At 36.6% G+C, this 27544-nt stretch overlaps 2 protein-coding genes across 3 annotated transcripts; both read left to right on the forward strand.

Annotated features, from left to right (window-relative positions):
- Nucleotides 1–33: 33 nt before the first annotated feature.
- Nucleotides 34–13246, forward strand: impdh2 (IMP (inosine 5'-monophosphate) dehydrogenase 2). 2 transcript variants are annotated; one of them, XM_082188626.1, is made up of 14 exons: nt 35–367; nt 1579–1627; nt 1712–1813; nt 2385–2459; nt 2733–2939; nt 3018–3105; nt 5573–5772; nt 5876–5966; nt 6046–6141; nt 9987–10130; nt 11055–11199; nt 11495–11638; nt 11944–12027; nt 12573–13246. In XM_082188626.1, the coding sequence occupies exons 1-14, from the start codon at nt 270–272 to the stop codon at nt 12592–12594; spliced, it is 1545 nt and encodes a 514-aa protein (XP_082044752.1). In that variant the 5' UTR covers nt 35–269; the 3' UTR covers nt 12595–13246. The 2 variants fall into 2 exon arrangements, with proteins under 2 accessions (XP_082044753.1, XP_082044752.1); XM_082188627.1 differs by lacking the exon at nt 11495–11638 and having other exon boundaries at nt 34–367.
- Nucleotides 13247–16232: 2986 nt separating this feature from the next.
- On the forward strand, nt 16233–25011 carry dalrd3 (DALR anticodon binding domain containing 3). The gene is made up of 13 exons (XM_082188625.1): nt 16233–16743; nt 17451–17755; nt 17842–18152; nt 19009–19067; nt 19171–19272; nt 21405–21469; nt 21591–21649; nt 21806–21888; nt 21961–22087; nt 22888–22946; nt 23149–23265; nt 23426–23494; nt 24085–25011. The coding sequence occupies exons 1-13, from the start codon at nt 16543–16545 to the stop codon at nt 24202–24204; spliced, it is 1677 nt and encodes a 558-aa protein (XP_082044751.1). The 5' UTR covers nt 16233–16542; the 3' UTR covers nt 24205–25011.
- The last annotated feature ends 2533 nt before the right edge of the window (nt 25012–27544 follow it).

Consider the following 27544-nt stretch of genomic DNA (forward strand, 5'->3'; position numbering starts at 1 on the left):
TTATGTCTGCGGAAGACGAGGACGTCCTCCACACAGACACGTGTGATGCTCGTGGGCACTACGGGGCAGCTTCAGTCCCCAAAATAAGAGGACACTTGGGTCTTTTTTATTCAGACCGGTCACTTCATTAAAAAAACCTGTGCTTTTTGCGATATTTAATGTCATTAAGGGCTTTGAAGACCGTGTCGGAATAAAGCAAAGAGAAGAACAGAACTTACTGTCTTGAAAAACTCTAGTGAGAATTTGGACTTTGACGCTTTTCACGCACTATGGCGGACTATTTAATCAGCGGACAGACGGGCTACGTGCCTGACGATGGTCTAACTGGACAGCAGCTCTTCAACTGCGGAGACGGACTTACCTACAAGTAAATACCCCTCGAGTTGTGCCTCATACCCACTTGTGCATTCTCCATATGCTTGCTATTAAACATTAAACAGGCTTGCCAGTCAGCACTGCAGATGTGCTCTCTCAGTATGCAGCTTCGTTTAAAACAGAGCTAAAATGAGTTGCTGTAGGTGTCGTTGTCGGTCCGAGTTATCTGGTTTAGTATCCAGCATGTTATATTGTGACAGCACAGTGTCATTAATCTATTATGCAATTCAATTTCACGTAGGTCAGTACACAAACATATAACCGTGAAAGGCACATGTCAGTGCAGTGCGGTGCCACCTCTGCCATGTGGATTCACATGTCGGAACTCGGAAGTAATGATGAACTGTGGGTGATTCAGCACTGAGTCCCTCTGCTGTCATTCCATATACCAAGTTCAAACAAGCAGACTCATTCTATTCTTAAACCACTGACAACCCAAGTAGCTTGTCCTTTGCCCAAAACCAATTGCTGTCTATGTTACTGCTAGGTCTTCCCAAATGTGCTATAAATAGCTTGAACTTTGTGAAGTATGTTGTGGTTGTTTTCTCTACAAATTCTCTGGTGCCATGTAAAGCATTTAACGTCTCCGAGTTAAAGCTGTTTTTTGTCTTCAGAATCGCATTTCTGTTTATCATCTAACATAGGAATTGGACGCCAATAACTGTGTTTACGTTTACCACAGAAGATTACAGCATTGACGTAACTCCGTTTTATCATTAAACGGGGCGTTACTTGACACACTAGTAAACAGCATGGTGTGTGACATGGATAAAAAGACTCTTTGGAACATAATCAACGAGTGAATGTATCAGTGTATACGAGATAAGAGAAGAGTGCTGAAAGAGTTGAATTTTGGCAAATCGGTTAGAGTCAACAATAATTCCCTGAATCATTATTAAACTCCAAACAGCGATTTCTGCCGAATTGCAAGAATAAACTTGCAAATATATAATGTTAACGTTTCTTGAATAATGAATGCACTGTTTCCAAATAGATTTTCCAAACAACCCTGCACTTAGTTTGTCAAAGTTTTCTGATTGTCTATATATGCGGTGTTAAATCTCATGATACTTTTTTTTTCTATTATATCTGTCAATTAATAGTGATACATTATGTGTTAAAAATCACAAAGCTTCAAATGAATGAATCACCATCACTCACATTTTCACACTCTTACGCCCCTTTTCTCTGTTCTCTTTTTAGTGATTTCCTGATTCTGCCAGGGTACATTGACTTCACAGCTGACCAGGTGGTAAGTTAAACAATCTCCTCTGTATAATATTTTTTCTCTTCTGGATGGATGATGTGGTTTAATTTTGTTTGGCTGTCCTTGTAGGATCTGACATCAGCGCTGACCAAACAGATCACAATGAAAACCCCACTGGTCTCGTCGCCAATGGACACTGTCACGGAGTCTGACATGGCCATTGCTATGGCGGTAAGAGGATGATTGACAGAATTCATCACATAAAGTGGTCTTACTGCATGGACATTTGAATAAGCACTAATGTGTGTAGATACCGTTACAAAAGAACCTGAACAGTTCATTTGCAAGAATGCGGCCTCATGTTTTGATATCCATAAAATCAATTAAAGGCCCATGAATTAAGACATGAGTTTTGTGCCTTGTAAATCTATGTCTGTTAGCTTTTAGACCAAATTTAGTCCTAAAAGATGATTAAAAAAATCACTTTACCAGACATAAACATTTTACATTCTTTCTCTTCAAGGAAAGGGGAGCAAAATGATAAAAAAAAAAAAGACTTATGTCCAGTTTCCCCAAAAACCACATGCCACTGATTAGCAATAGCAAATTTATGTTTTTTGCTGGGCATGAATAAATTAATGGCTTTTTTTTTTTTTATAAGTAAAAATAAGACCCTTTGGTACATCTCATCCCTCAATAGGGAATTCATCAAAAAAGTCTTCAAACTTAAATTTACAAAGATTGATCTTTTATGCATGTAGGATTATGTTCTAAGGCCTAATGTAATGTTGTGTTGTCACAGCTGACTGGTGGGATTGGCTTCATTCATCATAACTGCACTCCAGAGTTCCAGGCTAACGAAGTCCGCAAGGTCAAGGTGAGTCTTTACATCTCTATGTCTTTGTCTTTTTATGTTTGTGTACCATTTTCCTCTTCTCTACTCATTTGTAATATATGTGTTTCTTCTGACCCCTACCTCACAGTTGCCTTGTCCTTCTGAATAAGAAATCCACACCTCATTCTGTTTTATGTGATATGTATTGATGTGACACCCAAGTAGAAATGCCTAATAATAGAACATCCTTTTTTACTCCTCCACTCGACTTTTCTCCCTCCCTTTCCCTCCACTTGGAAATTTGCCCCCGCTTAGAGGTACGAACAGGGTTTCATTACAGATCCAGTGGTGATGAGTCCTAATGAGCGGGTAAGAGACGTCTTTCAGGCTAAGGCTCGGCACGGATTCTGTGGGATTCCAATCACCGACAATGGACAGATGGGTGGATGTCTGGTCGGCATCATTTCATCACGAGATATCGACTTCCTCAAAGAGTCGGAGCACGACCTGCCCCTCAGTGAGGTGGGTGGGACTTAACACAGAGGGTGAGGGCTAAGCAGTTTTACTGAACTCAACTCACCTTATCTTTCTGTCACTTAGGTGATGACTAAGAGGGAGGATCTGGTTGTAGCTCCAGCAGGAGTGACACTGAAAGAGGCCAATGAAATCCTCCAGAGGAGCAAGAAAGGTGGGGTAGACTTTAAGCTTTTATGAGAGCGCCTTACCCTTTTTTCTTTCTTCACCCTCTTATTGCTGAGGACCGTTTTGGAGTAATCCTTGAACCAAATAAAACATTCACATGAATTTTAACTGTTCATTAACCTATATAGCAGTGTTTCATGCACCACGTCTTGGCAGTGGACTCTTAAAACTAGATCTGATCAAGTGGTATTCGCAAGATGTCGTATAGGTCATACAAGTTTGACTCATGCTTTTTTGCTTAAAGGTGAAGACCCAACTCTATGCATGTTTTGTAAGATTCCCCTCTCTGTTAAACACATTTTATTGAACTGTCCTGGGTTTAATACAAGTAAAATGCTGCTCTATAGCCGCGTTTCCACCGCAGGAACTTTCCCCAGGAACTAGGAACTTTGGGCTGGTACTCGATGTGTTTCCACCGCAGGAACCAGGGTCTAAATGAAGTTCCGGGTAAATATTTCCCCCTCCGATAGTCCCTGCTCATGAGGTAGTACTTTTTCAAAGTTCAGGAACTTTCAGGGGTGGGACTTGTGCGCTGCACAAGCTGATTGGTTGTGTTCACGCCGCATTTTGGTTGGATGATTCCACGCAGCATTTATTTATTTTTAACCTTCCTTTTTAAAAAATCTATTGCGGTTCGTGTCGTTGCTTCATGCAGTAAGAGTTGTCTGTCTGCAAATATGGAATTTAATTTTTAAAAAACTGGTCTGCGCGTTCGTCCAGCCATCTCACGGTCAATGTCCGCAATAGCTGATAACATACAAATTTTATATCTAACGTTAGCATTACGAGCTACTGAACACGCTTTATCAGTGCACGTCTCTTTTCTGCCACAGCTTTTATTATCAAGTCATTATGCTTACACATTGTCATCTATTGCAAGGTTAGGTTAGTAACAAACAATTTACAAGACTGTCACTATTTATGATTGATAGACGGGGTTCAGGCTTTTTTTAAGCGTATTTGCGAAAGAGGATTTTTTTTTTGCGCGTTCGTCCCAGGCATCTCACAATAACTGATAACATACGTTGTCTAATTTTATACGCATACGAGCTTTCTGAACACGCTTTAGTATCAGTGCTCGTCTATTTTGTTTTGTTAATTACCTCGTTAGTAAACCAATACATAACTGCAGCACAGTTTGAATCTCCTCCATACTTATTATAAATGTGGCGCAACTGCTGATTACTGTCCGTCGCAGACTGGGAGGAGCAGTTGCGCGCAGTTTACCTTCCCGGTACTTTAGACCGCGGTGTAAACGCAGAAAGCAACCGGTCTGGGGCAAAAAAAGTTCCTGGGAAAAAAGTTCCAGGTACAAATTGTTCCGGGTAATTTCGGTGGAAACGCGGCTTTTTATGAAGTTATTTTACTTAAGGACTTATTTAGTAAGATTATGCCTGAAAAGGTTTTGGATTTTTTATCATGTTAATTACTTAATCATAAAAAAAATAAAAAAATTATAATATGACTTATTGTGTTTGTTTGCTTGGTTTTATTGTATTTAAATGATATTTGTATTTTTGTAATTACATTTTTGCCATGAAAATAGCCTTAGATGCTGACATGTCATTAAATAAAACAATCTATCTATCTTAGTAGTGGCGTGCCACAAAATAACTTCAAGACAATCACTTTGCATTATTTTTTTTTTCTGGCTGCATGCAACATATACTACTGTTCAAAAGGTTAGGATTGGTAAGATTTTCTTTTTTAAATTTTTTTAATAAGTCAATTAACCTGCATTTAAATGTCTGCGTTTATTTAATAAATAAAAAATTTACAAATGGGTAGTATTTCAAGAGATAATATTGTGAAAAATGATTACAATTTAAAATAACTGTTTAATATTTTTTATTTACTTTTTAAAATGTAATTTATTCCTGTGATGGCAAAGCTGAATTTTCAGCATCATTACATCAGTCTTCAGTGTCACATGATCCTTCAGGATTTATTTTAATATGCTGATTTGGTGCTCAAGAAACATTTTTTTTATTACAATTTTTTTATTACTTATTGAAAATAGTTGAAATGATTAAAATGTTTCTGTAAACTATGATTTTTTTCAGGATTCTTTTGTGGAAGAAAGTCCAAAAACAACATTTATTTACCGTAAAAGAAACATCTTTTGTAACATTATAAATGTCTTTACTGTCAATTTAATGAATTTAATGCTTTTTTTTTTCAATCAGAAAAAGAATGCATTTATGTGTCAATAGGAAAACTTCTAGTATTTTTATTCTCAAGTGCATTTATAATATCTTTTAAAAATAATAAAATTGTACCCGTGTAATTTGTTTTATCTATCTATTATCTACTTTTAAAGGTTAATTAATTTGTTTATTTACCCGTTTTTAAAATGATTTTAGCCATAAAAATACATTTTTCAAATGAAGTCGGAACGCTGCAAGATAATTTTCCGATGTGAAATTCTTACACTCAGTGTTTGTTTTCTATAGGCAAGCTTCCTATAGTAAATGAGGAGGGCTGTTTGGTGGCCATCATCGCTCGGACAGATCTGAAGAAGAACAGAGATTTCCCGCTGGCCTCAAAGGATTCCCGTAAACAGCTGCTTTGTGGCGCTGCTATCGGAACACACAATGATGACAAATACAGACTCGACCTGCTAGTGCAGGCTGGCGTAGATGTGGTCGTCCTGGTGAGGCCTGTTTTGGGCATAATCCTTCTCCGTGTATCAATGGATAAAGATAGTTTATTTTTGTCCTATTTGGTTACATTTTTTTCCTTTCTCTTTGATTTAGGACTCTTCCCAAGGAAATTCCATCTTTCAGATTAATATGATTAAGTATATAAAAGAGAAATATCCCAGCCTACAAGTCATTGGTGGCAATGGTTAGTTTTAAACACACTTTTTGAACATAACATCTAGAAACACACAGTTAACATGCATACTGAGTTGTCTCTGTTGCAGTGGTGACTGCGGCTCAGGCGAAGAATTTGATTGACGCTGGAGCGGATGCTCTGAGAGTGGGAATGGGCAGCGGCTCCATCTGCATCACACAAGAAGGTCAGTCCACCAATCGCACACCTGGCTGCCTGCCCCTCAGCCAATCACAGGCTGTTTCCCCACATACTGTTTCTCCAGAGGGAGCACCTAATGTCCAGTGCCTCCTCTGGTCCTCTTTTAACATAGTTAGAGTAGTCCAGTTCCCAAATATCCCTGCAGTTGGCTTGGCCTGTGAGGTAATTGTGCAGATTTATTGGCAGACGATCTGCACTGCCCCCATTTCCTCTCTTTTCCCAACTTTTTTTCTGGGGTTTTAGAATCTGTGGAGAAAAGTTTTTTTTTTTTTTTTTTTTACTGCATATCCTGTTTTTTTTTTCTAAGAGAGTATATGTATGTCTATATAAGTGTCCATCTGTCCATTTACTGTTTGAATATTCTCTGTCGCTTTGAATGATGGAGGTAGTGAAGGCTCTTCTTTGCTTTTCTCAGTTTTTCCACTGTCTATGGCATAATTTAGCTTTTTTTGTTCTGATGTTTGTCTGTTAGTTGCATCAGTCCCCTTTTTTTTATCAGCTCTGTTCCAAAACTTAGCAAAGACTGTTCCAGAAGATAGGGTGTATAATTATGCTGCCTTCTGAGGTACACTACTGTTTAAAAGTCTTTTTTGTTTAGTTTTTTTAATAAATAAATACTTTTACTCAGCAATGGTGCATTATCAAAAGTGACGGTAAAGATAATATTACCGGACAGTATTTCCCGTTATTATCCCGTTTACAAAAGTTTTATATTTTAAATAAAGGCTGTTCTTTTGAACTTTGTTTATCAAAGAATCCTTGAAAAGAGTACCATGGTTTCCACAAATAATATTAAGAAGCACAATTGTTTTCAATATGAATAAAAAATAAGAAATGTTTCTTGAGCAGCAAATCAGCATATTAGAATGATTTCTTAAGGATCATGTGACACTGAAGACTGGAGTAAAGATGCTGAAAATTCAGATTTGCCATCACAGGAATAGATTACATTTTAAAATAGAAAATTATAATATAGAATTTCACTATTTTATTGAAATCAAATAAATGTAGTCTTGGTGAGAATAGGTGACTTAATTAAAAAAAAAAAAAAAAAATCTTACCAACCCCAAACTTTTGAACAGTAGTGTATTGTGTAGATATTGCAGCTCCATAATGCATTGAAAACAAATCTAAGATGGCTGACAAAGCAAGAGACAAGTTAATTCAAAATAAACTTATTTTATTCATTATTGCTTAATACTGTAAAACTGATTCAGGGTAATTCAAATGTATTATCTTACCAAACATTTGTGAGTGTAACATTTTTATACATTATTTTTTAAATATATTTGATTGAATCGTGCTGTTATCTTAGCAACATGCTAATATAAAACTCTTTTGAAATCAATTGCTAGTCGAGTCTCCTGTGAAGCGCTAGCTGTGTGGCATGCAGAGTTGCAGCCTTTGTAATGCATTCCAAATCAATCCCTTACGAGGTTCCATAACAATTAGTAAGAATGCTTCCTTAGAAGGAAGCTGCCTATGTAGGCAGTGAGGCAGCTCACTAGGTTTTAAAACAGAGCTACAGTGTGCTCTCTTTCTCAGTCTCTATCTCCCTTTCTATAATTATCTCTCTCTAGCTCCTCTCAGTATTCCTCCTGGTTTAAAGCTCCACAGCCCCAAAACCCCAACTACTGTTACGGGATACTCCAGTAAGTCCCTCCCCCTGATCCCCATACAGAGATCCCATTGGCTCACTATCTCACTCTGCCTGCCCTCTCCCACAGCCTGCTGCATTGATTGGTTAAATCCTCTGCATCATTAGAAGTAGTTGCTGGTTTTTGGGGTTTTGGATGCTTGTCATTGTCTGACTAAAGCCCAATTTATACTTCTGCGTCAAACTAACACCGTAGCTACGTCGTAGGCTGTGTGTAGCATGCGTACCCTTCGGCTTACCCTGAAGTGCACCTCTCCAAAAATGCAACAATGCGTTAATTCTACGCGGACCGCAAGAGCTGTAATTGGTCTGCTAGAACCCCTCCCTTGGGTTTCACATGCTCCCTCGATGTGTAATTGCGTGTCAACGCGCACAACGACGCAGAAGTATAAATGAACACCAACGCATAGCCTACAGCATAGAGCTTCTGGTGTAGGTCCGACGCAGAAGTATAAATCAGCCTTAACCTGTCAGTAATGGTGTTTGGCACTTCCTCTGATCTAAGTCTGTTACCCAGAATACCTCAGAATAACATACTTGAACTAGCTTGTGCAGTGGCCCGGAAAAAAGTAATTGGACATGTAAGGCAAACTTAAACATGTATGAGTGTCATTGTATAATAAAATATTGAACTATTGTAGTGGTAAAAAAAATAAATAAATAAATAAAAATATTTGGTCATTTTCTTCAAACATCAGTGTATCATCTTCATAGTTAATGTGATGGGAACTGACTTTATACATCTGCTAAAAAATCAATTTTGGACCCGCTGATTAAAAGCCATTATCAGTTTGGCACAAAAAGTAAAATTAGTTCTGAGAAAGGCCATAGCAGTGTTTGTGTCTGTCACTTGCTTCAATGTTTTATCTGTATAATAAAATGCTGGAAGTATGGCTAAAGTGTCCAAATACCTTTTTTTAGAGCTTCTGAAAGAGCACTGGAGCGTATAAAGTGCACTTGTTAACAAAGCTGAGTGTTTTGCAGTCATAAGTATCACTGCAGTAAAGGTCTTTGTTTTATAGTTCAGTATAGTTTTTGCTAATTTCAGTCACACTTTTTTTTTCTTTTCTTTTTTTTTTTTCAATATGCAGTGTAGATGGTGTGACTATAGAAAGGGTGTTATGGGTAAATGGTCTTTGTTTTATAGTTCAGTATAGTTTTTGCTAATTTCAGTCACACTTTTTTTTTTTTTATATGCAGTGTAGATGGTGTGACTATAGAAATGGATTGCTCATTTCTCTGTGCTCCTCCCTTCATGTCTTGTCTCCTCTCCTCTCATACTGTGTTTAAAATTAAACCGCAAAATTGCCAAAAACTCCCTCGGCAACCGGGCATCAGTTATATTGAATAGGATGGGAGGAGGAGAGCATGGGTCTCCATGCATCTCGCATGCAACTTTTCACTAATTGTTATGCTAATGAGTAAAGTTGCATTAATCAAAATAGTAGTGTTTGCACTAGTGGTCTCAGACTTTTGGATTTCACTCTGTCAACAGTGATAATTATGTGGGTTTGACAGGTTTGTGTGCATTTAACATGCTCACCGCTGCTGTTTTATCGGTTTTGTTGGATTCCTGCGTAAGATCACACATACAGATATGGTAGTGGAGCAAAACATTTAGTTGATTGTAAGAGAAAAACTCAAATCATTTCCCTTTGGTTTGTCCTTCCCATTCAGGCTCTCGGACGTTCTTGTTTGTCAAGACTTGCTGAGGGTTTGCTAATGTGCATCCCTTTTTCTCCTCTCCTATCATCTCACAATTGATAGAAAATCTCACATCTAAAATTCCACTTTTATAAATCCACATATTTCATATAACGATAACCTTGTCTTTGAACTCTGTGAATTTTTCTTTTTTTCATAAATTTTTGCTTTGGCCTAATTGTAAATTCACATGTAATACTGTCTTTGTAACGTTGATTGTCACTGACTGAAGTCACATCACTGCACGAGTAAAGAATACACTGATTGTGACAGTCTGTCTGTTTGTCTGTGCGTGTGTGAGAGAGAGTATGGATGTCTGTGACAGAACAGCAGTTTTAATGCATATTATTGTCCTAATCTGCACACTTAGTATTTGTAGAATATGCTAGTGTAAAGTAAGTTGATAGTAATGGTAATTTGTAAATAAGGGTCAAGTATAATCAGGTCTCTATTTCTCATTGTCCTCACAGTGCTGGCATGCGGGAGGCCACAGGCAACAGCCGTGTATAAGGTATCAGAATATGCTCGGCGGTTTGGCGTGCCCGTCATTGCTGATGGGGGGATTCAGACAGTCGGTCACATTGCTAAAGCACTTGCATTAGGAGCATCTACAGGTGAGAGAGATTCACTTGCAATCACTGCAGTAGATTATAAGACTGTTTATTCTTTAAAATGTGGCCTGTTGTTTAGTATAATTATTATAATAAAAAATAATGATGGTGGTATTTTTGTTTTATTTATGTACTATCATAGTATTTATTAATATTTTGTTTTTAGGTTTTATTTATTTTCAGTTCATTTTAATTTAACTTTTAGTTGTTTTGTTTAAGCGCTTGTCATTTTTATTTTGATAAGACATTGAGATTTATTTTATGTTTTAGTAATTTCAGTACTTTAACTAATTTCAGTTAGTTAAAGGGATGGTTCGGAGTAATTTCAACCTTTTTGCACCATGACCCCGATCCCTTGGTCGAACATTATTAAAGTTAGAGCTTATTTAGAGATATCAGCCGAATGGCTTAGTGCAGGCGCTAATGGATCCAAGGTTTTATGAGTACAGAACCTATTTGTACTACTGTAGAAGTTTGGTACCATTCCGGGCATTATTAGTGGGGTAATTTATGAGATACAAATTTGGATCCATTAGCGCCTACACTAAGCCATTCGGCTGATATCTCTAAATAAGCTCTAACTTTAATAATGTTCAAACAAGGGAAAAAAAGCTTCTGGGAGGGTGTTTGGCTCGAGGTCATGGTGCAAAGGACCCTAGGTTGAAATTACTCCGAACCATCCCTTTAAAGCAAGATTTCTAACTTTTATTTAATACCCGTTTTATTTTATTTCATCTTTATTTGAATTACCAATTTAAAAAAAAATAGTTTGTCAACGATAACACCACCTAATTATAGTCATCATCACCATTATTATTATTATTGATAGTTTTTAAAAATTTTTATAAAAGGATAATTATATCTTAAGTATTAGCCTAATATCATAATTGAAACTAAATTCTCTTCTGCTTTTGTTTTCTCTCTCAGTAATGATGGGGTCATTGCTCGCTGCCACCTCTGAAGCTCCTGGTGAATATTTCTTCTCGGATGGGATCCGTCTGAAGAAGTACAGAGGGATGGGCTCACTGGATGCCATGGACAAGAACCTGGGCTCACAGAGCAGATACTTCAGGTAGCACATAGAAATATATTCTCTCCCAAACACAATACTGTGTGTACCCACTAATTACAGTTTACCCCATGTTTTTTTTAAACTGCTTCGCCTCACGCTGACTACAGTTTCACATCTGCTTGTACAGACTAATGCATGATGATAATTAGCCTGATCTTGAGGTTTTGATAAAACATAATATTTAACGCTTATAAAAGCCAAGTAAAACAACAATTATGTAGAAGACAGAAAACCCTATAGTATGTAAATATACCAAATTCACTCTCTCATCTCTTTCTCTCTCTCTCTCTTTCAGTGAGAGTGATAAGATTAAAGTAGCTCAGGGAGTTTCAGGGGCAGTTCAGGATAAAGGCTCCATCCATAAGTTTGTTCCATATCTCCTCGTTGGCATACAGCATTCCTGCCAAGACATCGGTGCTAAGAGCCTCACACAGCTGAGGTACATGCAAACGCACTAATTACTCACATACCTGCAATTATATGCACTTATAGGCGCAGTGTATCATTTCTCTGCCACTAGTGATGCCAAACAAAATTGTAAAAAGTGTTGATTGTTTCCAACCAATCATTTCTTATTTTTGCAATTCTGTTTGATGGCACTAGTGGCACAGATATTATACACGCCACTTTTAACACAATAATGCAGTGCTAAAACAGACACTCGCATGTTTGAGTTCAATTACAGATTATTTTTCATTGTCTCTTTTTGCGCCTTTTCTCTCTTTCTTTCTACATCTATCTCAGGGCAATGATGTATTCTGGTGAACTGAGGTTTGAAAAGAGGACAATGTCAGCTCAAATGGAGGGTGGAGTGCACAGCCTACACAGGTAGTTGAACATTCATACTCTTAGTCTGAAGATACTGTACACTACCGTTCAAAGTTTTTATTCAAAAGTGAAAATACATCTATAATGTTACAAAAGATTTATATTTGATATAAATGCTGCTCTTTTGAATTTTCTATTCATCAAAGAATTCTGAAAGAAGGTGTATCAAGGTATACACAAATATTAAGCAGAAAAACTGTTTTCAACAAGAATAAAAATAATAACTGTTTCTTGTGGACCAAATCAGCATATTAGAATGATTTCTGAAGGATCATGTGGACACTGAAGACTGGAGAAATTATGCTGAAAATGTAGCTTTGCCGTCACTGGAATAAATTACAATATATTAAAATAGAACGTTATTTTAAATTGCAGTAACATTTCACAATATTGTCTTTACATGCATTTTTGGTGAGAATAACAGACTTCTTTCAAAAAAACATTAAAAAAATCTTTCTGAAACCGAACTTTTGAATGATATAGTGTACATTTTTATTTAAACAAAATACATAAAATGAATTGACACTTTTGTTTTGTTCTTTCAGCTATGAGAAGCGCCTGTTTTAAAGACACTACAGATGCCAGTACATGCACAGCCAAATGCACATAAACCCCCATTAATGGACTTCCACACGTGCTTTTGCACATTCAGGCACCCGAACACACCGAGAACCTCAGCTTCCTCTTTCTCGTCTTCCCAGCCGCCTTTCCTCTTAGTGAGGAGAGAACCCGTGTGTAAATGTCTGTGAGCGTATGCCAGTGTGCGTGAACGTGTGGTTGTGGGAAGAACATGCCGTGTGCTGTATGTATCAGATGCCTTACATGTCAAAAATGGTTTTTGATTGTAATCATTTGACAAGTTTTGTTTAAAAATATACATTTTTTGCCACATTTTACCATATTTGTCTTGACTCTTGTTTTGTTTCGTTAAATACAAACATACCTGCATATTATGCATCATTATAAGCAAAAAACTGTCAACGTTTTCAGTCCTGTGAAGAAAACCGAGTGCAGTTAAATCTGTGTGAAACAGGAAGTGTTTTATTTTAATGCGATTTATGTTAAGTTTATTAAAAAGAGAACTGACACTTCAAGTTAGGTGTGTGCATGTGAATACCTTCATAAAAATCTGCCTGTGACATGTAAATTCTAACATAGTTTTGACTTGCATGTGTTTTTTTTGTTTTTTTTTATAATAAATTGATTTTCAAATCCTGAATCTGTGGGTGTGTGGGTAAATGGCTGCTAGACATTGACATTGGTACACTATTCCTCATTTTGCAAGCGTGTCTCAAGGGAACCAGCCTTCACCTCCAAAACTACCGGACTTTCCAAACAGGCGTTCACACATGCTCACTAATGGACCCGCACCTGGACAGGTTGGATTGAGAGCCCCAGGTGGCTCCTCATAAATGAAATTTGATATTGGCCCGTTAGTAAGATCATCCCAGCTGGGCCCAGATCTCTTAACGCTTTTCTACAAAGCAAAAAATGACTGACAGTTGTATATTAATGTGTGCAGTAGTATTGTCTTTCTTGTTTTCTGAGAAAACTAAAAAAATTTTTAAATATTAGAAAAAATCACGTCTAATTCTCATATAGATTTATATTTAGAAGTCTATATATATATATATATATATATATATATGTGTGTGTCTATATATATATATGTGTCTATATATATGTGTGTCTACATAAATACATTACACGTACAATGAAGTTAGTTAATCAGCCATAATATATTTTTATAAAGTTTAAAGATTAACAGAGAAATATATATAAATCAAAAGAGAGAGATGACAGGAATTATAAGAAGAGAAAAGAGAAGGGAAAGACATAGATGTTTGGAGGGGGGAGGTTGTGGGTAGCCTAGTGAAGAAGTGAAAGTGAAAATGTTCCTCAGATTTCTGAGGAGGAAGTCAGGAGGCATAAATACGCAAACGCTCTTTGACAAACTCGCACAAGCCAGGGAGCAGAGAGAGAGAGAGGGAGTGCGCACAAGAAAGAGCAGGAATGACAGAAACAGGTAACATAGAATTAGGCCTATTCATCTCATCTCTTTCATACCTGTCTATTTTTTATCTTATCTTCAATGTGTCTTCCTCGCTTGCTATTCATTATAGTGACAAGTTGTTTTCTTTCATTTCCCTTCACCTTTCCTCCACTTGTTTCTTTCATTTGCTAACTTATCTTCTCTTTTGCTAAGTTGATCCCACTGAAATGGAAAAATAAGAATGTAAATGTGCATTGATACAAACTATCTCTTATTCATTTGTCAAATTTTTTTTTTCCCTCACTCATTTCACTGTGTTTGGGAAATATAAGGAAATCTTCACGTAAAAGAAGGAAGGACAGTAAGAGAAGAGATCACTTCAACTAGAATTCACTCAAATATTTATTAGGTGCCATCAAGGTTGTTATTTCTAAAATGAAGCTTCATATTTCAAGCTAGTTCCTCTTTATGTTTGACTTCATGAGACTTAATTTAGTTCATTTTATATCCTCTCTTTTCATTTTGTCTTCATTTAACTTGCATAACTCCCCTTCTCCTTCTCTCTCCCTCCCTCTCTCTGCCCACTCTTTCTCTGATATGGAACAGGTTTTTCAAGATAGAAGTCTACAGATGAAGCAAGATAAATAAACAAGTTTAATTCTCTTGCGGAAACATCAAACTTGTTTGTGGTAAAAGCTGTTTCAATGTTATTTCATTTTCACTTACAAAAAGGAACACATGAATGTAATTAGGTTGAAATTTCCATATGGAATAATGTTGAATGACCAAGTATTGCTGGATGTGTTTATTCCTGGTTTGTCATTGAAAATGGCCACAGCAGTCTGGATGGTAACGGAACCCATAATGCAGCTGTTTGGTTGATTGACAGCTGGCTATGGATTCTGTGGCCCTCCTTTCTTGCAGGAGCTTAAAGTTGAAAATTGAGTTTTGGCTTCATTCAGATATGATATTGTAGTTCTGTATTACTCTTGAAATGTCTTTGAATATAACTATGCCTATATTCAATATTAAGTTAATATTTTGCTTAAAGGTAGTTTATTTAGAAATTTGTGTCTGTGCAAACCGTGTGTATATGACAAAGTACTGATGTTGCTCTGGAATGACACGTTTTCTCCCGGATCGCCATCAATATGTTTCGCCACCGGGAACTTCGTGTCAGCCAAGATTAACATCAATTCCTTCAGAGTTTTCAATCAAAAATCTTCAGAATTTACCACTCTTCAGTGTTCAGTAAATCAATTGTGTCTTTGTAATTCTTCAATAAATTAAGAACCTTTGTCAAAACATCACTTGATTACTTTTTCACTTTTAGGCCTGAATAATTCTTTAGGTTTGTATTTTCAAAAGCTGACTGATCTGGTTTGTAGATTGTTCTCTGGCCAGAGGATACAAAGTAAAATATTTGAGTCAGTGTTGCTGTTTTAGTTGATCTGGGACCAAATCCAGATCTTACTGTAAAACAACAAGTGATATGTAATTTGGCCCAAGTACAGCTCTTATACAGGTAATTGTTACCTGCCTCAAACAAAGCGGAAGTACTCAAATAAACATCCAAACAACCAGCATTAAAATATGCCTTGGTATGAAGTGTGAACAGATCTCATTTCGATATATTTGTCTAAAGATAAACCCTTTACAAATATTGTTTTATCACTGTTACATTAAGGAAATATTTGAGTATTCCATCAGAAGTCAACTGTTAAAAATGTGTTGATGCTAAAACTGTTTATACTGGAAACAATATTCCGGATGCAGTCTATTGAAACATTAAATAGAGTAAAAGCTTTGCTTATATTGTTAGAGAAAAAGTCTTAAAGGAATATTTCACCGCCTTAACTAGAATATTCTCTTATCATTTACTCACTGTCATTTACTCAGTTCAGGAAAAGAGAATGTCCAATGTCCAAGCTGCTGTTTTCCATAAAATGAATAAATGATGACCATATATCAGCATAAAGCAAGATTTGTAGTGAATACATTAACGACATAAATGCTTTTTTCTTCACCGAAAACTATCAAATGTCTCATATGGTTTTTAAAAAAAAGAAAAAAGAAGGGGAAAAAAAGAATTTTTGAATATTTTTGGGTGAAGTAGGCCATATAGCCTACATTAATATGTTTTAAAAAAAAATCTGTGATAAGAAGGAAAATATCCCTGCAATATCTAAAGGTGTAGTTTATATTATTGAAAATAACTACAACTTATGAACAAAACGCATTTGATCAGAAGAGCAGTTTTACTTTCTTTTCAGTCACTGACAGATCTGATTTTGCCACACCCAAAATGGCGCCTTTCAAACGGTCGCAACCAGGAACTAGTGTTGCATGAAAATGTGTCCCCCTCTTACCAGTGACATTTCTTAATGTTCCGGTCCCCATACATACATCTGTTTTTATTGGTGATCAATGTGAGCAGAGCACCGCAGTGCTGCTACAGTCAGTCTCAGTAACAATCCTCGAGTTCAGGCACTAATAACAATGTCAACATATTGAGCTTAATCATGGAGGAAGCAGTGCCTTTTAGCATCGTGTCCACCGTCAAAGCGCTGAGCGGCGCGTTACGGGGAGACGCTGAAAATGAAGCCGAAATCATCCGCGAGCGAGAGAAGCTCTGGTTCAAGGAGAGCAGCGCCAAAAACCTGAGAAATCGCGACTTCTTGTCACCCAACACGGTTCTGACGACATTGTACGCGGGTGGAGAGGTCAGTCTGAAATATGTGCTTATGTGTGCGTTTATTTATTTTCTACGTTATGAGCTCTTCTGGCCTGCATCAGTGACAGATGCGCTTCTCCGCATGGGGACTTTACGCATGGCTTGAGGCACCGTGTTAGATGTATCAAGCTTTCGCTTGGACGTGTAGTTATGCATCAGAGAGGGTCACTGACAGAATGTAAGGCCGAGCTCTGCACAGACACGCAGGGCGCCAGCTAGACTGTTGACATTGGTCGCATCGACAAAACATTTGAACCCTGCGGCAGAACTGATTAACTCTTCTCTGCCCGTGACATCTGGGTCAGGGTCTGCCAATAATAATAAATAACACGCATTTGGAGAACCGCAAAGTTTTAATGACTTCCTGATTCTTTAGGTCATTAGGTCTCAAGAAACATTGTTTGGTTTATGGAGTGTGAATAATTCAATGAGTTTAAGCCGGTCAAAATGTAAGAAATTTCTGGTCGTAAATGTTTTTGACTGAAGATTACAAGATTAAATATATTATATATATATATTAAAAAAAAAGATGTGTGCAGATAAATAATTTATAATAAACCATAAAAAAAAAAAAAAAAAAAAAAGAGTTGTCAATTTCGTTTCATGGTGATGTTATAATCTTTGCATTCATGTTGGTTTTGTGCATTTTACAAATCACCTAACCATTTTCAACTAAAGTTTTGATTTATTGTCCAGGTTCCCTGTGATGTTCTCAGTGGTATTCGCTCTCTTCGTGGCAGCGGTGTATTGCCGATTGGAGCCACTGAGGTGACGGCAGAAGGGCTGCGAGTGTGTGTGGATCGCTGCACAGCATTCAAACGGGTTTTATGTGGAATAATGCCATATCTGAGACCTGCTGCTCAGAGACAGGGCTGTGTCCTCATCAACTGCCCTGCCCTCCACACCAAACAAGCTGTGCCATCTCCCGATACGCTTGCTCTGGGGCAGCTACGAACCGTTCTCATTGCCGACCACCTCGGGGCACAGCTCAGAAGACAAGGGTAATGTGCTTTGACTTTCATTATCTTGGCATACATTTTGTGACCAAAAGGGGGAGAGGAATCAACTCTTTCTTTATTCCATTTAGGTACACTGTGTCCTTTTGTCCAGCCTTGCCACAGGAGAGTGACATTGTCAACTTCCTGAAAACACTAGGCATTGATTGGCCGACAGTCCCTGTCAGCTGGACCAATGAGGACAGGGAGGAGAAGATGAAAAAAGCTTTAGAGAACTCGACCTACAGAGACAGAGAAATGGAGAGGGGAAAGAGGAGAAGCAGGGGAGAGGAAATAGAGGGAGAGAAGAGAGGGATAAAAGAGGAAGTTAGGATAAACCTTAAACAAGTGGTACAGGACGAGAATCTTCAGGGTTATGATCCCAGTCTTGGCACTTGCACAGGTGAGCTGTAGAACCTGAGCATGTGTGTGTGTTTATTAAGGATATAATGGGTTACATTTCTCACGATTTGGCTTAGATACAAGATCTGTGTCTGTTTTGTCAGTAAATGTCTTTATTAGGGTTGCATGAGGATATTTGATGTTGAGATTTTAATTGTATTGTATTTTTATTAATTTTTTTACTGTTATTTTAGCCCTGTCATCGGCCAATACAGTTCCAATTGCTAAAATTGATTTTTTCTAAGAGATATTTTCTTTTACAAGCATTAAGCAATATTATTTGGTTATCATGTGATATTGAAGCTTTTTTATTTTATCACCATTAGTCGATATTGGTTAGCAAATCTCAAAATAAGTATTGATTAAAAAAAAAAAAAAAAATATATATGTTGTGATGCCTCAATTCACGTTTGGCATTTAAAATATGATGATTTTAGCTTATAGTGTTTTATTTTTAATTTAATAGACGAAATGGTATAGAATACCAGTCATTTATCGGCCATAACATGAAAAACAATGATGACCAGATTATTAGTAATAATGTGAATCCCTACATTTGATGAAAATAAATGACATGCAAAATATCAATATGGAAAATGCATAAGAATAGTTACTGGCTTTTAAATTTGATTTGTCACATACTAGCGTTGTGAAAAAGAAAAAATGTGACATTTGTCTGCTTTTCTTTTTAACATTTTACAATTTTCAGTTATCTTTTCAAACTAGTTGCACCAGAGGCATCAAGATGAGATGAACGGAGTCATTGCTAGTGTTTAAGTGAATGATAGCCTCAGTTTAAGTGAATGATCTGTTGGATAGCCTCAGTTTTCCTCAGTCAGTGATTTCTCTCTTTTCAGTGCAGAGAGAAGCATTGTGTCATCTGGCCCAGCTGGACAGCGCTACTGCAGATTTCCCTGTGAGTTAAAAGAACCCTCTGTCTGGCTCATCTCCGTCTGCTTTAAATTATAGTGAGTTACCATGTTTTAGATGGACGCTTGTAATGGATTTCTGTACTTCAGGTCTCTACGGCAACAGCCCTGCATGTCACTTCCTGTCAAGATGAGTTTCGTCAGCAGCAAACAGCCATGCTATGGAGAGCAACGGGTGAAACGGCAGTGCAGGTTTCACACCCTCTGCCCACACAGACACATTTGCCCATCAGCTGTATCAGCATGCTTTACACGCTAAACAATTGTTTTCTGTATATTCTGTCCTGTTGACTCGTTTAATTTCCCCCCCAATAAGTTTTAGTGCAGAGCCCCGCACATGACATCCGGGAAAAAAAAATATATAGTGGCCACTAGGGCTGCAACTAACGGTTATTTTGATAATCGATTAATCTGTCCATTATTTTTTTGTTAAATCAAATAAAATATCTAGAAATTATTATACATTAAAAGTAGGGCTGTCAAAAGATTAATCGCGATTAATCGCATCCAAAATAAATGTTTGTGTTTAAATAATATATGTGTGTGTACTGTGTATAATTAAATTTGTATATATAAATACACACACATGCTTGTATATATTTAAGAAAAATGTGTAATTTATATATAAAAAAATTATATTTATATATAATATAAATTATATATAAATATATACAGTATATGTATGCAAATATTTCTTAAATATATACATGCATGTGTGTGTATTTATATATACAAAATAATTATACACAGTACACACACATATATTATGTAAACACATACTTTTATTTTGGATGCGATTAATCGCGATTAATCTTTTGACAGCCCTAATTAAAAGTTAATTTTAATCCATTATTTTAACCAATGTTATTGCACATCTTGCCTTTGTAGGCTATCTTGTACATTATAAGAAAAATTGTTAAAATAAAAACATTGCAGTGTAAACCAAAAAACAGCTGATTGCTTACTATTTTTAAAGCAGAAATTAAAATGACTAAATAAAAAACTATAATAAACCAAAACACTAAATTGTTGTAATTGTGTTACTTGTAGAATTTATACATGCACTTAATTTCTAACAAAAAATATGTTGCCAAAATGTGTATTTTAGTCAGAATTATTGCGCTCCTATTCTACACGCTCCGTCTGTTAGACGATTTACTAAAATGAAGGAACGAATTACACAAATGAGGGAATGAATTAGTAAATTGTGGCCCTAGAAGAATTTGTTCCCCCTTATTTTACCAAATCATGGCTATTGTTCCCTTGTTTTAGTTTAATCAAAACGAGGGAATGAATTAGTTACTAAATTAATTCATACTTAATTCATGGGAATGAATTCTTAGTTTGTGGCCACGGTATATATATTTTTCTCCACATGTCATGTGTAGGGCTCTGTATTCGTTACACCACAGCTAAAAACCATGATTTGCTACTACCTAATTGGTAGCAGTTGGAATTTTGGTGAGGATCATGTTAATAAAAGAGCATTTGATTGGATAAAAGTCTGATCAATATTTATGCTCCCCTTCCTGGAAGAGTAATGCTGCGTTCCAGTCCACTTTTAGACACGCACTTGCGAACTTCCCTAAGCACTTCCCCTTGGGGGAATCCCTGCCGCCATTTTGAAGTGCGTTCCACTTCTTGAAGTGGACGAGGGAAGTTTAGATGGACAGACCCTCGTTCCCTCGATTTTGACAGAGGGAGCGAGTCTGCTTCAAATGTACACTTCAGGCACCTATATGTCCCACAATGCAGTACGATTGTGACGTCACCACATATCTCATCTAATCACCACCACAACAGACAACTTTATGATATATTAGTTATAATTTTTTTGATTTAAAACAACCCAAACACACCTATAAACATTTGGATGCTGCATTAAACAAATTCTTTAAGGGAAAAAAAATGTAAATAATAAATAAACTCCACAGCTGATTCCAAGTGATCAAGGGCTTAGGACGTTCCAATTCAGCCCTTTGCAGTTTCCGCCAGTAGTGGGCACTCGCAATGACGTACATCCGAGTGAACGACACGGAGGGAAGTTAGCGAGTGAAGGGCATGACAGTTTTGGACTGGAACGCAGCATAAGACTATTCATTTGAAGTGTGTATAATTGTTTAAAGTGAATTCTTTGTCAGTTTTTAGGTGTACACTAGCATATTGATGATATCAAAGCTAAGAGAATAATAAAGCCCATAAAAGTCAATGAAATGCTTCCAAATTGATTAGCTCAAACGATTCACAGTTGGATGTGACTACATTTTAGACCATCTCTGTTGGAAAATTATTTAATGAATGATTGCTCTCTCCCTCTCTATTAGAGATTAGTGATTTGTGGTCCAGTTAAAACTCCCGGTGTTCAGATGAATGCAGCTCAGTATCTTCAGTAAGGAAACACTTTAGAACAGCAACTCTATTAACTGTTACAACAGCTCTTTGTAATTCTATATTAAAAAGACTACTGTCTAAGTCTGATAATTACAGTGTTTGTTTGTGTACTGCTGTAGGTTAAGAAAAGCTCAGATGAAAGAGGCCTCAGAAATGAAGTATGGAGACCAAGTTGAAGGTGTGTTTATCTGTGCTTATCTTTTTATCTTAAAGAGCTACTAAACTGCATGTATTAGCTAAATAGCCCAGAAACGTTTGTGATGCATGTTAACACCAGATTTAAACCTTGTATGTGTGCTTGATATAGATTTACTTCTTCCTTAAACTATTTTAGGTCAGACATGGGATGACATCATTAGAGTCATGACCTCGGCCACCGTGAGGTTTGAACTGCTATCCACAGTACACACAAGTCCGGTGAGTATGTTTGCATGTGCATGTGTGGAATGTATTGTCCTGCATCAGAGATGATTGACATCTCTTCTTCAGGTGACCTTAGATGTGCAGCGGGACAGTGGTGTGTCCACAAAGGGCCCTAGGGGTGGAGTCTTTGTCATGTATAACTGCGCTCGTCTTCATACACTCTTCAGCAGCTACGAGAAAGGGGTGGAGCAAGGTAACACACACACACACACACACACACACACACACACACACACACACTGTAGTGTTTTGACTTGTGATTTATGATCAAAGTAATAATGTCAAGATAGTAAACTTGGAGAGGTTGTTTTTTTAAAGCGTATACAGTATGACTACACCCAAATCTGCTGTTACATGTTTAAAGTCCAAACTTTATTAGGCAAATGTTTTTTTTTTACTGCTAGTTACTGTTCTAAAACTAAGGTAAGAGAAAAGCAGTGAAAGATGATACATGTGGTCTATAACTATAGACAAAATGTAGATGAAATGTTCAGAATATAACAACAATAGGCAATAATATAGTCTGGCAACAGAGGTGCAGGATTCTAGGTAACATTTTAGTTTAGGGTCCAATTCTCCCTATTAACTAGTTTCTAATTAGCATGCTTATTACTAGGATATTGGCTGTTTATTAGTACTTATAAAGCACATATTAATGCCTTATTCTACATGACCATATTCTACATCCTTAATCTTACCCAATACCTACATTTATCAACTACCTTACTAACTATTAATTTGTTTCTTGAAGCAAAAGTTGTAGTTAATAGTTTGTTAATAGTGAGAATTGGACCCTAATTTAAAGTGTGACCGAATTCTGATTGGTTGTGATGTTTGGGGCAGTGCACAATTTTGTGATTTGGCTGAAGTAGAGAAATCCATTCCCATCTTTCTCCATTGCGCCTTTTGATTAATTGCACGTTAAGTAGTAATATAACGAAAAATATTGTGTCTATTTGTGAATAATATCCATGTCTATTTTGAAATATGTAGGTCTTTATCCAGAAATCCCTGGAGGCACTGAGCTGGACTTTTCTGCCCTGAAAGAGGAGGTAAAGCAATATGTAACTAACATATTCTGTACAAGCACAAGGTCATATTTTTTCCTTTTTCCACATCCTTTTTAAGTATTCAAGTTGCTATGTATAAAGACATATACCAAATGTATTCAAACAAGCTCAGTTTTTGTGTTTCTATGATCTGGTGGCATAGAAAATTGTTGATATGATGGTAATGTTGCCATTTCATTATTAGGGGGAGTGGCTTCTTCTCTTCAATTACCTCATTCCATTCTCTGAGCTGCTGGACCAATCAGGACAGGTCCTGGAGCATGAAGGGGGCGGAGCTAGAGTTAATTTAAGAACAGAACAGGTACTTATAAATGTTTCATTGCTCGGATCGTTTTGTAATGTTAATTTATTTAATTTATTAGTATAATTTAGTCCAATCTCAACCAGTCATATGTCGTATTCTATCTGCTGTCCTGGCTTCATTAATACAGCCTTCCATAATTGTTTTGTTTGTCCATCAGGTGTGCAGATTCTTGGTGTCTCTCAGTAAAGATTTTAGTTCTTACTACAACAGAGTTCACGTCCTTGGGGTAAGACATTATTGAGTCTGTTTGGTTGTTTGTGAATCAGTTTAATTTCAATCAGTATCTCTTTATATAAGGATAATTCAGATGCCGTTACACTCTTTTTATGGCCCAGGTGATTAGATGATGTAAGTCCTGTTCACACCAAGGACAATAACTAACAATAAAGATATAATTGTAAAAAACGTTCTAAATGTAAAAGAATAGCAGAGTCCTATTGTTCCTATAATGATAATGACACAGAACATTGTTTCTATATAACTGAAATCACTTTCAGGATGATTTTCTTTTCAGGTAATGAACGATAAAAAGAACAGCCAATCAGAATCCATTCTGCTTTAAAGCAGCAAATGACAAAACTGCACCGCATGCTTCTAATAAATCGAATGATATCGTGCATTGATGTAGACGCTAATATAGTTATCTTTATAGCTTTCGTTCTTGGTGTGAATGGGCCTTTACGTCTGTATTTTGTATATTCGTGTGTGTATCAGCATTTACAATGATTAATGTAATTAAACAAGTTCACATAAAGTTCAGGGCCATTAACTTTCTGCTCCTCCTCTTTCTCTTTCTCTTTCTCCCTCTCTCTTTAGGAGCCCCTGCCTCATCTTTTTAATCAGATGTTTTGTCGTTTATTGTTGCTGAGAGCATTAAGAGAACTTTACCACAGCGCCCTGGACTCCCTTAACTTGCCCCCAATCCCCCAACTATAGCATCTCCACTGCACACATCATACTCGAATAGTCACAAACTGTCCCTTAACAGCCAGAACCCTTCCATTTTACTTGGTTATTACACTTATCCTTCCTCATACCCATAATTGCCTGACCACCTATCCACCCTCCAAAAAGACAGGATAGACCCTAAAGTCTGTTACTCTTCATCCTTTCATCCAAAAAATTATTTTACCCATTTTTTGTGGAAAAAATCGCCCCTACAAATGTCAACAAGGAAGATGCTTTCATTCACAGTGAATTTGAATTCTCCTGTACCATATTCATAGATTCTGCCCTCCTGCATGACAATGTATTCTGTGTAATAGTATTTAATGAGTGTAAGAGCCTAGCTCTATTTGTTCAACTCTGAACACATATTGACAGTGTAGCACAGTTGTTCTAACAGTCTGATAGATGCACACACAATAAGGTATCTATCAACAGGGTTGGCTCTTTCACGCAATCATTTGGTATTCTTGAAATGTCATGATCTGGGATGCTACTTCCTTGATTTATAAATATAGTCTTATCTGTACCAAATATAAAGTCTTAATTCTAGAGTTTCCCCCCAGTGTCCATCACTGTTTGTGCCACTGTAAGTGTACAGGTGTACTACTGAGAATCCTTGTGTGCCATACAGAGTGTTTCACAGATCTGTGCCATATGTCACAGTATTCAGAACCCTGAGAGTACTAAACACGTTTTTCTCACACTTCAAAGTTTTTGATAGTGGTGATCTCACTCAATGTATTTTAAAAAGACAAACCCACAGAGACTTAAGAATTAAAAGAGTGTCTGCCTTAACCTTTGAACTGATTGTTTTTCAAGTGTGCAAATGTGTGACTATACCTGTACACAAGTCTTTTACCTGTGCATGGTGTGACTTTACAATGAGGTTTAATTAGGGATCTAACAATGAACAATATTTTTTTTACATAATTTATTCATATAGTTCATATAATACATCAACTAATGTTAATATATATAATTCAAATTTGTTGTGTTTTTTAGGTGTATGTAGAAATTAAAATAATCCTTGATTAGTAAATGCTGTAAAGGTATTGTTCAATGTTATTTCACACAATTGCATGAAATATTATTAATGTATAGGACCTTATTGTAACGTGTTTCCATTTCATAGTCATGTTCATACCAATGCCAGAAATTTTTTTTTTTGTTAACAGATATTTTCCCCATTACATTTATTTAAAATAATTTTTTACATTTATGTAAAAATATGATTATGCATTTTATTTGACATATTATGCTTCTTTTTTAAATTTGTTTATTAATCTTTATAAAAACACTGCACAGCTATTTACTTCAAATACTTTAATTAAACCAATAACTGTTTAAAATAAATCAATACTTTTATTCAGTAGGGACGCATTAAATTGATTTATAGTTTTTATAATCTTACAAAAGATTCTTATTACCTGTTTTCAACTTTTCACAGAATTCTGAAAAGAAAAATCTTTGTTTTCACTGTTTTCATCATTGATAATAATAGGAAATGTTTCTTGATCACTAAATTAGCCTTTTAGAATGATTTCTGTTTCAGCTTTGCCATCACAGTAATAAAATAATGTTTTGATTTTAATATATTTTAATTTAAGTTGTAATAATCTTTCACAACATTATGGTTTCTGCTGTATTTTTTTATCAAATAAATCAAATAAGACATTTAAAAAACATTAAAACGGTGCTTTTTTTGCACCACAGGTTAATATCTGGTTGATTTCTGATACTGACTAATACTGAATCCAAACTCATCAGTGCATTGTATGATTTGAATATTAATGAAATATGAAGTGGAGCCAGAATTATGACCATGACCGGCATGACTAAACATCCCATAATAACTTTGAGTGGGGTGACAGCATCTCATCTTTGTAATGGAGTATGTGTTAAATATGCAGCTCGAGTTTGTAATAGAGTGCTCAACTGCAGGACTGAACATTAATAACAGCCACACGGCTAGAAAATGCAGTGACTTCAGTGCAGTGAGTAAATGACATACTGTCAGTGTCAGCCATGCTGGCCATCTGAAGTAACCACCGATACATATATCATCAGTTACAAGAAGGTGTAATACCACAGTTCAACCACTAGAGAGCAATCTCGATTCTAGCTAAATCTTGTTCGCTGTCTCCCTCTTATGTGGTTTAGGGCTTGTTAAGCTGTCAGTCATCACTGCTGGGCATCTCTTCCTTCAAGACAAAACAGGGAGGAGAGATGAAAAAGGCCTGAGAGAGAAGAAAGGAGACTAGTGCGTGAAAGGAGTTCAAAGAATGAAGGAGAGTACGCTGTGTAATCGCTACAAGCAAACCCCGCTGTCTTTTAAAGAGGTGTGTGTGTGAGCGAGATGAATGAATGAGGTCAGAAGTGCCCATGGGAATTGAATGATTTTTGTAGTTGTCAGGGATAGGAAGAGAGAGAGAGGGAGAAAAGGTGGGTGGAGGAGGGGTGGAGATGATTGAGGAGAGTGATATTGATGTATGTTGTTCTTGTTGACTGGTGCGGAGCCCTAGACAGGAAATAACAGTGTGAAGTGGGTGTGGTTTGTGGAGTGCTGGGAAATGACACATGGAGATAAATTGTTACTATACCTGTAAGTGTCGCTCTAGCAGAGATAATGTCCTTTGTAAAAATGGCCTCTTATTTGCAGTTTTAGGTAGACCGGGTTTTGTTTTTGATTTGGAGCACATGCGGAGTCCAAAATGAACCCTCAACAAGCACCAGAAATAAAAATTGGCTTTTGTGAGCATCTAAAAATGGAGGATCTCGCCAGTTGGCCAGTAATTTTATTAGGAGCTGCTAATCCATTTTAATCTGCGTTCACTTTCAGTCTGAGCACAACTAACAGGCTTCCAGGAAATCTGAATTCACTTCAAACATTCTGTTCACACTCGAACAGGATTAGGTCTGATTCATATCAAGGTCGAGTCGACTCATGCCCTTCAGCTGTTGACTGAAGCTTGTTCAAAACATGGCTTACATTGAATTCTACTAATTCTACTCTGAACCTTGCTGATGGAATTTCAAATCGAAGACTCGCACGTCTTCAAATGACTTTTACCTCAAATGGAAAATGTAACTGAGAGATAATGACCAATGCATGAAGTGACACAATGACCTGCACTAAATAATTCCACTGTAACACAGTCCAATATACACTACCAGTCAACTGATTGGAGTCAATAATAAAATTAATTCCATTTCAAATAAATGCTCTCCTTTTTAACTTTTTTTTCATCAAAGTATCCTGGGGGGAAAAGTACCACAATTTCCACAAAAAAAGCAAAACTTAATATTTAGAAATATTTTTTGAGCACCA

The sequence above is a fragment of the Leuciscus leuciscus genome, assembly GCF_965113295.1.
Source record: "Leuciscus leuciscus genome assembly, chromosome: 13".
Taxonomy (NCBI): Eukaryota; Metazoa; Chordata; class Actinopteri; order Cypriniformes; family Leuciscidae; genus Leuciscus; species Leuciscus leuciscus.